Here is a 14,964-nt window from a genome sequence, read left to right as displayed (position 1 = left end):
TGTCAAGGCAGTCTGGGGGCCGGAACTGGAGCGGCTTGGGTCCTCTTTCCCACCCAGGACCTCACCCTCTAGGAACTCTTGCCTAGTGCAATGCTGATTTAGATCCTCCAGGGATACCCCTCCAGGGGAGGCCATCCAGGAGACTGAGCTTCCACGTGCCATTCTGCAATAGGGTCCCCAGGCATGTGGGTGAGGGCTGACCACCTCCCGGGCCCCCACAAACCCCAGGGGCCACTCACAAGCCATCTCTGGATCCCCAAGGATTCCCCGAGAGTTCTAGGTCTGGAAGTCTGGCCCTCCCTTCAACCAATGGGCATAAGAGTCAAAGGAGGCGGGGGGTGCTGTTTTTAGGTGGGGCAGGAACGCAGGGAGAGGACTTTGGAGGGAAGGAAATGTCTGGGAAAGAGGTCACAGGACCAGTATCATTGTGTCCAGTGGTGTCCAGCCTGGACAGGGAAGAGTCAGGCTGCCTTAGGGCTCAGTAGGGGTTGGCTTGGCTGAGGATGAGATGGTTAGGGGCGACTGCCCCAGAGACGTAGAGCAGGGGTGCCCCCCAGAGTCAGACACCAGGCACTGCTGGGAGTGCTCTGTGGACCTCTCAGTTGGGAAATCCAGCACAGTTCTTTGTTTTCAGGCCAGGGCCAAAGAAGTAGGCCTTGAGCTGGGCGTTCCAGTGTGGAAGGACCAGCTGATAGTCCAGATGCCATGTCCTCTCAGGACAGGCTGGACAGCTTCTTGTGATATCATTACTCTATAAGGAGAATTTCCTGCCACTCTAATTACCACTCCACCCTTTCTCCTCCTCTCCGAAGAATGGACATGCAGGTCACTCATGAGTACCTGGGCCAAAGATCCTCAGAGCCCTACCTAAGAAACATGAGAGTCATCTGATCCCGTATCACTTCATCTGTGACCTCCCCTTTCTTCTGAGTGCACTCTGTCACACATTCACATGCACGATCTCCTTGATGACCTATATGGATTTTTATTTCTCCCTCTAGGCCTGAATGACAAAGGAAAATCCCCCGTCTCTGATTCAGCCCCTTGCGCTGGAACTTGTGGGTTCAGTAAACACTTATCAAAGGACCCACCAAAAGACAGGAGGCTGGGCCTGGAATCCCAGCATTTTGGTAAGCCAAGGTGGGAGGATTGCTTGAGCCCAGGAGTTAGAGACCAGCCTGGGCAATGTGGTGAGACTCCCATCTCTATAAAAATAAAAAGTTAGCTGTGTGTGGTGGCACAACTGTGGTTCCAGCTACTCGGAGGCTGAGGCAGGAGGATCACTTGAGCCTGGGAGGTCGAGACTGCAGCGAGCCATGTCTGTGCCACTGCACATTCCAGCCTGGGTTTCAGAAAGAGACTCTATCTTTAAAAAAAAAAAAAAAAAAAGATAGGAGATAGGCACATCTGTGGCCTTAATGTTTCCCTGCTCAAAACATTTTGTTACGTTGACTTCTCAGTCTGGCTTCTCAGCCTGGCTTGCAGGGGGCGCGGTCCCACAAATCTACCTTTCTATTCTCACTTCTTCCCTACATCCAGATTATTTTTCAGTCAAATTGGAGAACTCACAGCACCCTGATATTTCCTAAACTTGCTATTTCCAAATTTTTGGTAGACCTTCTTTTTCCATCTAGACTACTGTCCTCCTCAACCTCTTTCAATTACTCCCAGTTAAAATCCTACTCCTCCTTTAAGACCCATGCCACTTCCTTCATGAAGTCTTCCTAGATTTCATAAGAAAGTAAGTTCACTTTTTCCTTTGAATCTCCCCAGCAATTTCACCATCCCTTGACACTTAAAACCTGCATTGTCCCCATCCTAGACATAAGCACCAAGAGGGCAAGTCTGTATTTGTTTAATCTTTGTATCCCTCTTCCTCACTTCCTATACAGAGTTTTGCATATAGTAGTTGCTCAATAAACATGTCTCGAATGGAGTGACATAGAGTCTGCAGTTTGGGCTGCTAGGAGCTGAAGGAGGTGGGAATGGGGTGCTCCCAGGCTTCAGAAGACTATAGGAATGTACTCAAAATGGGGAGACAAGGACAGTATAGAGGTAAGTAGGGTGTCTGGGCCTGCTCAGAACCTTGCTGGGAAGGAGGAGCTGAAGAAAACAGACAGCTGGGAGGTCCTGGGGGTGTGATGGGCTGAGGAAGGGCCCCAGGAACCCAACTGTGCACCATTAATGACAGGCTGAGAAAAGGAGCAGGACTCCAGAGGCTTGGGTTCTGGTTGCACCTCCTTCACTCTCTAGCTGTGTAGCCTAGCCCTGGGCAAGTCACCTTTCCACTCCGGGCCTGTTCATCTGTAAAATCAGGAGTTAGACACCTGACCTCCTGCGATCCTTTAAGCTCTGCTACTCTGGCCCCATGCCACGCTTCTGAAGCAGGGCTGTGCTGAGCAGTGGGGATTGGTGTCTCCCTCCCCAGGCTTCAGCACTGGGGATGACCCCACCCAGGTCCTGGACAGTATTTCCCAGAGAAGGGAACAGAACCCAAAGCCACGGGGAAGGAGGTATGTGACCTAGGTAAGCTGTGTCCTGGTTTGGAGGATGTGAAAGCAGTTCCAGGGGGAGATCACACCCCTCCAATTCAAAGCAATTAAAGTGCCAAGTTTTCAGGCCCCAGGGAAGGGTTTTGGAGGACTCCCCTTTCCTTAACTGTGCTTCCCTGTCTTCTTCCTTGCCTCATCCCCATAGTATAGATCTGGAGTTTGAACCCCAGTTGCTCAACTATGTGGCTCTGCAAAAGTCACTTAATCTCTCTAAGCCCCAGTGTCCCTATCTGTAAATGGGATCACTGAGACTAACACAAAAGATTGTGTAAGACTACTCACACGAATACGCCTAGTGCTGTGCCTACTGCCAGAGCTCCCTTCCTGAGTCTGGAAAAGGACTGTTAGGACAGATGGCCCCCAGGCCACAGGGCAAATGACTAATGCTGCTTTGCCCATGCACTGGGTGTGGGGCAAGGCCTGTGGAGGGACAGGCTGATGATGGGAAGGTTGGATGGGAAGAACGTGCAGAGGATATTACCCTGATTGCTAGTGAGGAAGGGTCACTCAGCCTGTAGACCTATTTATTGTGTTATTAATAAATAGGAGACCCAGGAGCTCTCTGGGACTTTTCTGTGGGGTTCCAGCATTGAGCCCCTGCTGATGGACAGGAGGTGGGCAGCATGGGAAGGGCCCTGGTCCATAGCAGGCCTGGCCTAAACATGCACTGTGGGTGTTCCTGCCACTCTTTTGAGCCTGGTTCATCCGAGGCCCCCAGTTTCTAATCTGGTTGGGAAGGATTTATTTTTGGGTCCCTGTAACCTAGCAATGGGCTCACATGACCAGTGGCAGCTGCAGGCTGAATATACCGTTGGATCTCAGCTCCTGGCAGGGGGTATGGGCCAGACTGTGGGGGAATAAAGAGAATGGAAAGGCTCTCACCTCTGCTTTCCTCTGCCTCCCTCCTTGGCCCCTTGGCCTGGCCCCCAGATGGTGGGCAGGGTGAGGCGGGTGCCTGGAAAGCAGGCATGGCTGGTACTGGTACAGGGGTCTCCAGGCAGCCAGGAACTGAGCTGTGGTGGGGAGGTCCCAGCTGTGAGCCTGCTGTCTGGGTGGCAGGGGTGGGGGGGTTGGGTGCCTATGTGGATGGAGGTGGATGCCAAGAGGACACAATGCCAGCAGCTTGGCGGGGGAGGCCTGGCTAGGGAGTAGGCGGCTGACAGGCAGTCTATGTTGTGGGATCTCAGGGACATCCCTGGTCGATGCTGGAATCCCAACATTCTGCTTCTTCTCTTTGTTCCCTGTTAAATTGTTAATATTCCTGGGAGAGAGAACACGTTAAGCTGCTATCAGTGCAAATGGATTTATCAACCTCTTTCCTGAGAGCAGATTCTGACACAAGGCAGAGAAGGAGGGTAGTGGGTGCCACTGAGCAGGCGAGGGGCTCTAGGGAGGGGGCAGTGGCAACCTAAGAAGCCTTCAATGTTTATTGAAGAAGTGGATGGATGACTGAAAGATGAACTTGGTTGGCTTCCAGGTCTCATCCTGGGGCAGAAAAGGGTGGACGGGCAGACACGACCCTGTCACGAGGTGCTGGTGGGCAAGGGTTGGGTAGGACTGTACCAGAAAGCAAGTCTAGGATGGAAAGATCAGTCCTCAGCACCAAGGGCCCTGCCATGATACCAACAGGAGGGGTGCCACTGTCGGGAACAGGGCCTGGTCCCCGTCCTGTAACAGGATTCCCTTCCTGGGTATGTGCACAGCATAGTGAGCCATGGATTTCTTATGTGGTTTGGGGGATCACACCCAGTTTCTCCATCTTGGTCTTCTTGCCCCCTCCATTGTGCTAAGCTTTACTAAAAGGAGGGACTGGCAGGTGAAGTTGGGGGTGTGCTGTCAGTAGCTACTCCACACTCTGACTGAGATCATTTAATGAGATACAGCATAAGAAGTGCCTCCCAGAGTGGGCTTTCAAGAACTAGTAGCATCATTATTATTATTATTATTATTTATTATTATTACTATTATTTTGAGACAGAATCTCACTCTTGTTGCCAGGCTGGAGTGCAATGGCGCAATCTCAGCTCACTACAACCTCCATCTCCCAGGTTCAAGTGATTCCCTTGCCTCAGCCTCCTGAGTAGCTGAGATTACAGGCATGTGCCACCACGCCTGGCTACTTTTTATATTTTTGGTAGAGATGGGGTTTCGCCATGTTGGCCAGGCTGGTCTTGATCTCCTGACCTCGTGATCCACCTACCTCAGCCTCCCAAAGTGCTGGAATTACAGGCGTGAGCCACTGTGCCCAGCCAGCATGACCATTATTATTATTTATTATTTGCCCACAGGCTAGGATAAGCAGTTCCCCACCCCGACCTCCTGAGCCAAGATGGTTCCAACAGCTGGAACATGCTCCCTCTTTGGTACCACCTTTCCCAGTAGCTCTCTGGGAGGGGCTTCAGGACACGGAGGCCTTGCCTGCTGTCCACAACACGAGCTGTGATTACCTGTACTAGCTCCCTGAAGCCGGAGAGGCAGGCTATGTTTGTTTTGCAGGCTCCCTATCACTATTAGATAAGCTTGGAAGTGAAGAATTTTGCCCATTTTCACAGACAGCCAACTCACAGGCCAAGGTCTTACCACCAACCAATAGAATGGCGCCAAACTGGAACCAAGATTTATCTGACTCCAGTCTAGCACTCTTTCTAAAATCCTGTTCCAATGGGTCCAGGTCTGCTCTGGTTCTTATTGAACCCCTTGGAAGGGGCCATGCCAGTCTGGGCTGGGGCCCTGCAGGAAGAATGTGGGTGCTGAGCAGGGACAGGCTTTACCTAATCCCAGACAATCTGCTTGATGCCAAATTAATCTTGCCAACACAACAGCACAGGGCTTCATAAAAATCACTTTGCTGTCTACAGGTTTTCAATTTGGTATTTCCATTTGAATTTCTTGTACTCAGGTATACCTAGTTTTGAGGTCTGTTTTAGGCTTTCTGGAAGGCAGTGACTACTTCTATGAAGATAGCTTTTAGGCCGGGCGCGGTGGCTCAAGCCTGTAATCCCAGCACTTTGGGAGGCCGAGACGGGCGGATCACGAGGTCAGGAGATCGAAACCATCCTGGCTAACACGGTGAAACCCCGTCTCTATTAAGAAATACAAAAAACTAGCCGGGCGAGGTGGCGGGCGCCTGTAGTCCCAGCTACTCGGGAGGCTGAGGCCGGAGAATGGGGTGAACCCGGGAGGCGGAGCTTGCAGTGAGCTGAGATCCGGCCACTGCACTCCAGCCTGGCGACAGAGCGAGACTCCGTCTCAAAAAAAAAAAAAAAAAAAAAAAAAAAGAAGATAGCTTTTAGGGCTGTAGTCTACAGTCTTGTGTCAGGCCACTGAAGAGGGCATGGAGCCAAGGGAGAAGGAGGAGGAAATACTTGGACTTCAAACAGATCTGGGTTCAAATATCAGCTCTGGCACTTATTAGCCGTGTGATCTGGGGAAAGTCACTTCTCCTCTGGCACCTGGTTCCTCACTTATAAAATAGGGCAAGTCATGGCTGCCTCATAGATTGGTGTAAGAATTGAACAAACTGTATGTAAAGGGCCTGGCACTTATAAGAGCTCAAAAAGTGGTGGCTGGTGACAGCGGCACTTGCTGCATCGGCTCTTGGTTGGTCAGTGGCCTCTTTGTTGTTGACCTGGGGCAGCCAACTTATCCCAGTGAGGTCCTTGGGTAACTCATTGTTCTTACGGCTCTTTGGGTTGGGCCTGGTAAACAATTCCAGAATTCCCTTTTTCCTTCTTAGAGGCAGAAGGAGTCCCTAGATAGGCAAGTCTGAGGGAAGAAGGCTCTGGAGTAGGGTATCATGCCTGAATTCCCTGTTTAGGCTCATGGCTCTGCCACGTGGAGCTATGTGGCCTTCAGCAATCTCTTTATCTCTCTGGGTCTCAGAAACATGGATACCTTGGCCTGTAGGACGTCTTACAGCTTTACAATGTTAGGATTCTATCCTTGGGTATCTGTCATGTACCCGGGGAAATGATCATTTTCTTCATAGCTAGAGGGAAGCCATGCCCCTTCATTGCGTCTCTAAAGGCCCATCATGCCACAGATTGGCGATGCTCAGTGGCTGATGCTCCCGAGCTCTCTCCAGTCCTACAAATCCAGATCAGTGTGAGCACTCCTGAGTCCCTGGCTCCCACTCTGTCTCCTTCAGGAAGCAGTGTTGTGTGGTTCCCATGGTGGCTCGGGGGGAGGTTAGATCCTCCCACCCCCTCCCTGCCAATCTCCATCAACCCTCACAGCCCCACTCCCAATAAACATACAGTCTAAGCAAATAATAACAATTTGCTTTTTGGTGGCAAGGACAGGTTTAAGACAAAGCCTTCAGCTGCCCTTCAAACCTGAGTGCTGCTCCTAAACCTGTCCCCCATATGCATTAGGCAGCTTCCAAAGGAACCAAACTTTGGACCATCCCTTGGAGCCTCAGTCCCCTCCCTGGCCTAAGCCTTGGGGCCCTGGGTCTGCGCTGACCTGATGCATCAGTACCTTGGTTCTGATGTCACACAGAACCATGCATCTCTCCTATCTTCTCTTTGAACCACTAAGAAATCAAGGCCAAAATGTAACTTGCCCAAGATCACACAGCTAGTAAGTGCCATAGCCAGGCCTTAAACCTGGATTTTCTGACTCCATGTACTTTTTTTTTTTACTTCATCAGGCTGGTCAGGAGGGTCTCCTCTACCTATCATTACCTGGTCCCACGAAACTTTTGAGATGCAATCCAGCAGCCTGGAGAAGTGAGAGGAGTTGAGCTCACTGCCCGGCACCTTGCCTGGGACATTGGTGCCCATCTTTTTGCTCCAGAAGTGACTCTGAGGGGCTGGGTGAGAAGCAGGAGGCCATTAGGACCCAGAGGCTCTCGGAGCACTCTGCTTTGCCGGCTGCCTCTCACCGCTTACTGCAGTGTTTCAGGCTTCAGCAGCTTTGGAGAAGCATCAGCTGAGAGGAGCTATCACATGGGAGCCGGGACTGCTCAGCAAAGGTAGGAGTTGCCGACTAGGCCAGGAATGGGGGCCAGACCCAGGGCCTGGTGGTGAGTGCCAAGGTATCCCCATAGAAGGGTGGCTTTCCAAGGACCAGCCCTGCCTACCTTCTGGTGAGCAGTTTGATCAGGAGATGGGCTCTCAGGTATCCCAAAGGCGGTATTGGGGTGTGGGCATCTCTGAAGCCCAGAGCTGGGGGGTTGATCATCTCCTGCCGGCAGGAGTACCCACATCCTGCAGACAAACAGCATTCCCGGTCTGTCTTGCTCCATGTCATGGAGATGGGTCTCCCACATTCTAGGAATGGGCCCTTCAGCATCCAGGCTGATGGGCAACTGTGTCCTGGGCGTGGGCAACTCTGCTGAGGAGAGGTTTTGTAGCTCCCCGGAAATCTTCCCTAGCTTAGGAGGGGCATGCTCTTGTCGGAAGGAAGGCTAGGCTCAGGTCTTTGGGATGGAAGCTCTGGATCTGGAAAACAGGTGCATGTGAATCCCAATACCTCTGTGGCCTTGGGCTGGGCACTTATGCACATCTTGCATCCTGTAACTTGACCATGCCCCTGCTAGAGGCCCAGATCTCAGGCCCTAGTGGCACAGCCTTCTAGGTACTGAAGGTCCTGGAGGTAAGAGGGGTGTTGTTGGAAGGAAGTAGTGGGGGAAGGAAAGCATCTGTTGGGGGAGTAGGCATAATGATATGACCTGGGAGAAGAGTAAGGAACCCTGGTTTCACCTATGAAACTGCTACACCACAGCCCTCCCCTCCATAGCCCCCGTCCATTAGTGAGGGAGTGCCAAGTAGCCAGATACACTGATCTGTCTGTTAAGAGAAAAACTGGAGTCCTGGCATTTAGGAGTCATTGTGGAGACACTGGCAAGCTTGAGGGGGCTATGAAAAAGAGCAATGTCCAATGCCTTCGTGCTCAGGGCTCCATCATGGCTGCATGGCATCCCTCCAGCTCCACGTGGAAACCACATCTGCTTCCCTCCGTCTGGGACTCTTGATGTCCATCCAGACATGGTGGGTCTCTCCTCCTTCAGCCACCAGGGAGGGACTCTGAACCACGTCGTCTGGGCTTCACTCATAGGCAGAAGGGATAGGTAAATTGCAGCATGGAGAGTAAGGAGGAAGGATGCTTCTCCTAGCATTTCTTTCAGGCATTTTTCCTGGTAGACTCTTATGAGAAGCTGATATCTCACTTTTTGCCCACTCTTCATCTTCTCTGCAGACCCTAAATCTCTGTGGGCATGTTAACTGTGAAATGAGCTTTCTGTATCCCTAGAGAGAGGCACGTCTCTAGGCAGTTGCCCAAAGTTAGGGCTTCCTCAAGTCCAGGAACCCCGGCTACCCTTTCCACAAGAGAGTCCCTTGGCTGGCACACAGCTGGCTGACTGAGTGTTCTTGGAGTTTGTCCTAGGGGGCAGGGATTCAACTATCAATTTGAGTTTGATTCAATTCACAAAATTGTATCCAGCATCTATTGCAGGCATAGCATGTTAGAAGTTGGATCGGTGTAAGGTTTGTGGAAACACCAAAAACCAAAGGTGACTGTAAGGCTGTAACTGTGGAGGAGGGTGAGGCCCATCTTGCCATGTGGTCCTCTTTATTGCAGCCATAGAAATGATGGGTTTTTAAACTGAGCAACCTCAGTGCCTCCTCCCTACTTTTTGTTCCGTGACTGCAGTAATAGTCTAGAACTAAGGGGGTTCTTGGTCAGGGATCCTCCAAGGGTCAGCTCTAGAGACCAGAGATTTGGGAATCTGAGGAGCCGGAAGTTGGCAGCAGCTCCTTTCCCACAAGAGGGACACAGTGGCCTTGAAGAGTTCATGAGTGGGTGGAGGAGGGCAGCTTGAAAGCGACTTCTGGCTTTGGGAGCAGTGGAGGCTGGATGAGCTGGCTTCCCAGTTTCCTTCCAGCCGGGACATTTTATTTTCACTGCTCCTTCTCAACATTCCCAAAGTGGCAGCTCTTTGTGCTGGGAGTAGTGATGTCAAAAGAGCCTAAAGCACAGCTCCCCTTCTCAGGTGATAGCCCCAGAGCAGCAAGAGACATTTTTAGAGACAGCTGAAATTCAACAACTATTTACTGGATGCCTATTATAGTCCAGCCGGCATGGAGGGCACCTTCACATATGGCATGGCACAGTGAGCAAGAGTACTGGCCCTGGGGCCAGACTGCCCAGGTAGGTGCCCAGCCCTTGCTGCTTACTAGCTGTGTGACCTTGGGTAAGTTACTTAACCTCTCTAGACCTCAGTCTCACCCCTTGCAAAATGGAGATAAAAATAATATCTACCTCATAGGGTTGTGTGAGGAATAAAATGAGTTAATATAGGTAGAGTGCTGAGAACAGGGCCTGGCATGTGGAAAATGCCGTATTAATGCTACTGCTTGTCATTAATATTATTATTAAAAAATCACGCAGGATCCAGAAACACAGTTGTGAAGCAAGTCTTCTTCCTTTCATTTTACAGATGGATTTATGAGGAAACTGAACTTCAGAAGATTGACAGAGTTAGTAATGCCCAGAACTGGGACTAGAAACTAAATTTTGTGCTCCTTCTACTCCCCAGCAGCTCCTGCCATTCTGAGGAGACAAGAAATCAGGAAATTTACATAAGGAACCCTAAAACTGAGGCACCATCCCAGAGATCAGCAGGACCCTGGGAAGGAGAGACAGAGGATTTAGAATCCCCGGCTAACAGTTCTGGAAAGGGTAGAAGGGTATGGAGAATGAGAATGGCAGAAAGGAAATGGAAAAGGAAGAGGTGAAGGCCATTCCGAAGGCGAAGTGTTGAGTGGGTCAGGCTCCTGTACCTCTCACGTCTCCTGCTTCTTAGCAGTCACCAAGGCAGATCCTGGAGCTACCTCTGGCCGGAAAGGGGATATGAGCTTCTAATCCTTCAGCTGCCTGGCCTGGCGCTCTGTACGCAGACAAACCTGCCCAGGAGGCTCCAGTGGGAGGCGCCCCCTACAAAACCGGGAAGCCTGGGCCTGGGCTGGCCATCCCAGGGTCACTGGACTAGGATGGGGGATGGGCCTGTGACAGGAGGTACCCTGGGTGTCCTCTTTCGGCCCCATGGAGTCCTCACCCATCCCCCAGTCGCCAGGGAACTCTTCGACTTTGGGGAGGGTCCCTCAAACCCCAGGTCCCTCTACTGCCAGTGGGGTCCCGGAGGTGGGGCTGCAGGACGTCGCTTCGGAATCTGTGGCCCTCTTCTTCATGCTCCTGCTGGACTTGACTGCTGTGGCTGGCAATGCCGCTGTGATGGCCGTGATTGCCAAGACGCCCGCCCTCCGAAAATTTGTCTTTGTCTTCCACCTCTGCCTGGTGGACCTGCTGGCTGCCCTGACCCTCATGCCCCTGGCCATGCTCTCCAGCTCCGCCCTCTTTGACCACGCCCTCTTTGGGGAGGTGGCCTGCCGCCTCTACTTGTTCCTGAGCGTGTGCTTTGTCAGCCTGGCCATCCTCTCAGTGTCGGCCATCAATGTGGAGCGCTACTATTACGTGGTCCACCCCATGCGCTACGAGGTGCGCATGACGCTGGGGCTGGTAGCCTCTGTGCTGGTGGGTGTGTGGGTGAAGGCCTTGGCTATGGCTTCTGTGCCAGTGTTGGGAAGGGTCACCTGGGAGGAAGGAGCTCCCAGTGTCCCCCCAGGCTGTTCACTCCAATGGAGCCACAGTGCCTACTGCCAGCTTTTTGTGGTGGTCTTTGCTGTCCTTTACTTCCTGCTGCCCCTGCTCCTTATCCTTGTGGTCTACTGCAGCATGTTCCGAGTGGCCCGCGTGGCTGCCATGCAGCACGGGCCGCTGCCCACGTGGATGGAGACACCCCGGCAACGCTCTGAATCTCTCAGCAGCCGCTCCACGATGGTCACCAGCTCGGGGGCCCCCCAGACCACCCCACACCGGACGTTTGGGGGAGGGAAAGCAGCAGTGGTTCTCCTGGCTGTGGGGGGACAGTTCCTGCTCTGTTGGTTGCCCTACTTCTCTTTCCACCTCTACGTTGCCCTGAGTGCTCAGCCCATTTCAACTGGGCAGGTGGAGAGTGTGGTGACCTGGATCGGCTACTTTTGCTTCACTTCCAACCCTTTCTTCTATGGATGTCTCAACCGGCAGATCCGGGGGGAGCTCAGCAAGCAGTTTGTCTGCTTCTTCAAGCCAGCTCCAGAGGAGGAGCTGAGGCTACCTAGCCGGGAGGGCTCCATTGAGGAGAATTTCCTGCAGTTCCTTCAGGGGACTGGCTGTGCCTCTGAGTCCTGGGTTTCCCGACCCTTACCCAGCCCCAAGCAGGAGCCTCCTGCTGTTGACTTTCGAATCCCAGGCCAGATAGCTGAGGAGACCTCTGAGTTCCTGGAGCAGCAACTCACCAGCGACATCATCATGTCAGACAGCTACCTCCGTCCTGCCCCCTCACCCCGGCTGGAGTCATGATGGGCCGCTGGACACTCGGAGGGATATGGGGCTAGGGGCCAGTTATGATCGCAAGGACCACCTTGTGGGATCACCTTTTCCCAGCTGGCTAGGGCTGAGGCTGGGGTCTCTGCACACAGCTTTTGCTTAGTGTTTCCTGGGTCAGGAACAGAGTCAACAGGACGAACGTGTGCAAAAGCCTTGGACTTGGCTGTGATCTTTGACTGCTGGGGGAGGGAACCTGGGTATGGTGAGACAGTGACGAGAGAAAAGGGTCACAAAGGTGAGGTGAAGCCTCTCAACCAGTGAAATTTCCATGCTTCCAGAAGCAGGGAATTCTCTAAGGGTAGGAGTTGGAGGATACAGGGCAGCAGGCCAGGTTTGGAGTTATTCTAGGGGCCATTTAGGATATTTTATTTTTCAGTGTAATTGTCCAGGGCAGTAATTGCACCCAAGCAAGGTAAGAAAATGACCCATGTTTTCTCATTTCCTTGCTAGGTTTAAAAAGAACTAAATTATAGCCAAGCGTTTCCACTTGAGTTAATAGATCGTTTTTCTGGTTTTATACCTGAGATTTCTTTAAAATGAGAGGACCAGTAGGGTGTATTCCTTTACTGAGTTTGGCCAGAAACAAGGCAAAATAGAAATTAGGGTACATGGAGTAGAAGATAGGAAAGCTGACTGCAGCTCTCTTTCTCCCATTCTTCAGGATAAGCCTTTCTGTTCTATTTTTCTGTCTCTCTCCTGCACACAGGAGATCAAGGGTAGAGCCTGATCTCAGCAGAGACAAAAAGAAGGCAGGATGGCTTTCCTCTCTTTTAGGAGGAAGAACTAGAATGCCTGGGGGTCAGATGGGCAAGGGTGGAGGTTAGCATTTGAATTGGTAAAGTAGCTGGATACAGAGAGGCCAAGTAATCAGCCTGACCAATAATACTGCGAATCTTTTCTTTCCAGGACTGGCTTCCCTGATCTCTCTCCTCATGGCAGCGACCCACCTCCAGTCCCGTGGACAATCGGGTACAAGAGACTTAAGGTTGGGCATGGGAAGGGTGGGGTTTCCATGATCCATTAAATGCCTTCCTACTCCCATTCATCGCTCTCAAAATTAGCTTCAGTGACAAAGACTTAAATCTCTCTCCTATCTGCAGCACTGGGTTGGAGAGAGGGCACAGGAGTTGGTCTTGGCTGTTCATTGATTGAGACTGTAGGAACTGTGTTGGTTGGTATTGGTGGTGGTATTTTCAGCAAAGAGGGAATAATTGCAAACTGGACAGGACACCCATCTGGGACCACCTGTCCATCCTACTTCCCTCAATTGAAGCAGGTAACACTAAAGGGTCAAGGCAGGGCCAGAGGGTGGTGTGGTCTGCATTTGAACAAATTCCTGGCTCACTGAGCATCAAAGGGGGAAATGGGCTGGTGGGAGTGGGATAGTCTCCCCTTTAAACAGTTAATAAATAATTTTTATAAAAGGTTATACTGATATCAACATTGACTCCTTTAGTTCAATTCAGTGCATAATAGTTGAACACCCACTAGTCCCTGGGACCCACACAGGGTGTGTGGTCACTGCTTTTAAGGAGTTCATAGTCTAATTTGATGAGATACCTTGTATTTTCACAAAGCACTTTGATCTGATAAAGCACTACAGAATGTGCTTGAGAAATATACTGGAGAATATGTCCATGGTTCTAACTTCTGAGAGTTCAGCCCATGGCAGCAAGATGCATACCTGGAAGCTTCCTGCAGATTGTAGAAAGCATAGGGGTTGTAAATGAAACTCTCTAATGAAGAAAAAAAAAAATTAAATGAAACTGGGCAAACAGCTTTCCCCCTTTGTTGTAGGAAAATTTCTAGGTTTGTCTTCCTACCACTAGATTATTATACCAGTCTAGTGCCTATTACATTGAGGAAGTCACCTAAAAACATAGTATATATAGGGAGGAGAGTCGTTTGTGATTGAAAAACATGTTCACCTCTCCTCCCTATTAAAATAAATGCATACTGAGGAATCAATCATTCCTAGACAGGGAAAAAAACTTCTTTCCAACACCACTAATCAGCTATTAGATACAAAGCATTGCCAGCAGGTGGCAGTGTGAGTCCAATGGAAGGAGGAAACGCGAGTGTATGTGGTGGGAGGGGGAAGGGGAGGGCATTAAACATTGCCTGGCAGCCATTTTGTTAATTTATTTTGCCTTTTCCTTTGACTTTGCCCTCCAACCCTTCCTTCACATACATCAAAGAAGAAAGTTTTAAGAGTAAGGGTATCTTTAATTCAGGCTGAAATTTCCTGACACTGTGATCTCACTGGTGTTTATTACAGAGTTTGACATACATGGGTTCATTTGCCATTTATTTTTCCCTGTAGGAGTGGATCATGAAGGAAATAAAAATTTCTCTTTTATTATGCTGAGAACTTTCCCAACAATTTCTGCTATGACCACCTTCCAGGAGTTTTCTAGTCACCAGGATGCCTTGGTAAAGTTCAATACGTAATCTTTGGCTCTGAAAGCTGTTCCTGGACAAAATCTGAGCTAACTCACTGAAGAATCAACAGATTGAGGCAACCATCCGGTCAGTTACTTTTTCCTGCATCCTGCTGGTGTTGGGGTAACTCCCAATCCTAGATGAAAACCTTAGACTTTCTGTTGTCAGGTGTCCCCAGGCAATATCGTAGAGGGGCATGATAGAAAAAGGTAACTCTGGGGTCAGAGAGGTCTACTTACTCACTGTGTGAAGTTGGGAAAGCTGCTTAATTTCTCTGAGCCTACTTCCTCACCTGTAAAAATGGGGATCTTTATTACCTACCTCACAGGGTTGTTGTGAGGATTAAGAGATGGGATGTGGAAGCACCTAGCCATATCTGGCAAATAGGTACTCAATAAATATTGGTTTTACTTCCCTTTCCTCTTGCCCTTTTTCCCCAAAAGTATTGATAATGGAAAAGCGGTCCCTTTCATTCTAACAGTCATTTGGGAATGACTGGGGGACTATTCAAACCTTGAAGAATTGGCATTGCTAAGAG

The 14,964-nt window shown here is 50.6% G+C and overlaps 1 protein-coding gene across 4 annotated transcripts; it reads left to right on the top strand.

The window, feature by feature from the left end:
* The first annotated feature begins 7,398 nt into the window (after positions 1 to 7,398).
* On the top strand, positions 7,399 to 14,844 carry LOC105479274 (G protein-coupled receptor 61). 4 transcript variants are annotated; one of them, XR_011625040.1, is made up of 4 exons: positions 7,399 to 7,527; positions 9,997 to 12,219; positions 12,891 to 12,969; positions 14,308 to 14,844. XR_011625040.1 is itself a non-coding variant. In XM_071098900.1 (2 exons), the coding sequence occupies exon 2, from the start codon at positions 10,602 to 10,604 to the stop codon at positions 11,955 to 11,957; it is 1,356 nt and encodes a 451-aa protein (XP_070955001.1). In that variant the 5' UTR covers positions 7,399 to 7,527; positions 9,997 to 10,601; the 3' UTR covers positions 11,958 to 14,844. The 4 variants fall into 4 exon arrangements, 2 of the variants coding, with proteins under 2 accessions (XP_070955001.1, XP_070955045.1); XR_011625023.1 differs by having other exon boundaries at positions 12,891 to 14,844; XM_071098900.1 differs by having other exon boundaries at positions 9,997 to 14,844.
* Positions 14,845 to 14,964: the final 120 nt, after the last annotated feature.

The sequence above is a fragment of the Macaca nemestrina genome, chromosome 1 (genome assembly GCF_043159975.1).
Source record: "Macaca nemestrina isolate mMacNem1 chromosome 1, mMacNem.hap1, whole genome shotgun sequence".
In the NCBI taxonomy this organism is placed as follows: Eukaryota; Metazoa; Chordata; class Mammalia; order Primates; family Cercopithecidae; genus Macaca; species Macaca nemestrina.
This window is presented reverse-complemented; position numbering and strand designations above follow the sequence as displayed.

Excerpts from the sequence above, each read along its gene's own strand:
- LOC105479274 (XM_071098900.1), top strand. The coding sequence starts at position 10,602 with ATGGAGTCCTCACCCATCCCCCAGTCGCCAGGGAACTCTTCGACTTTG.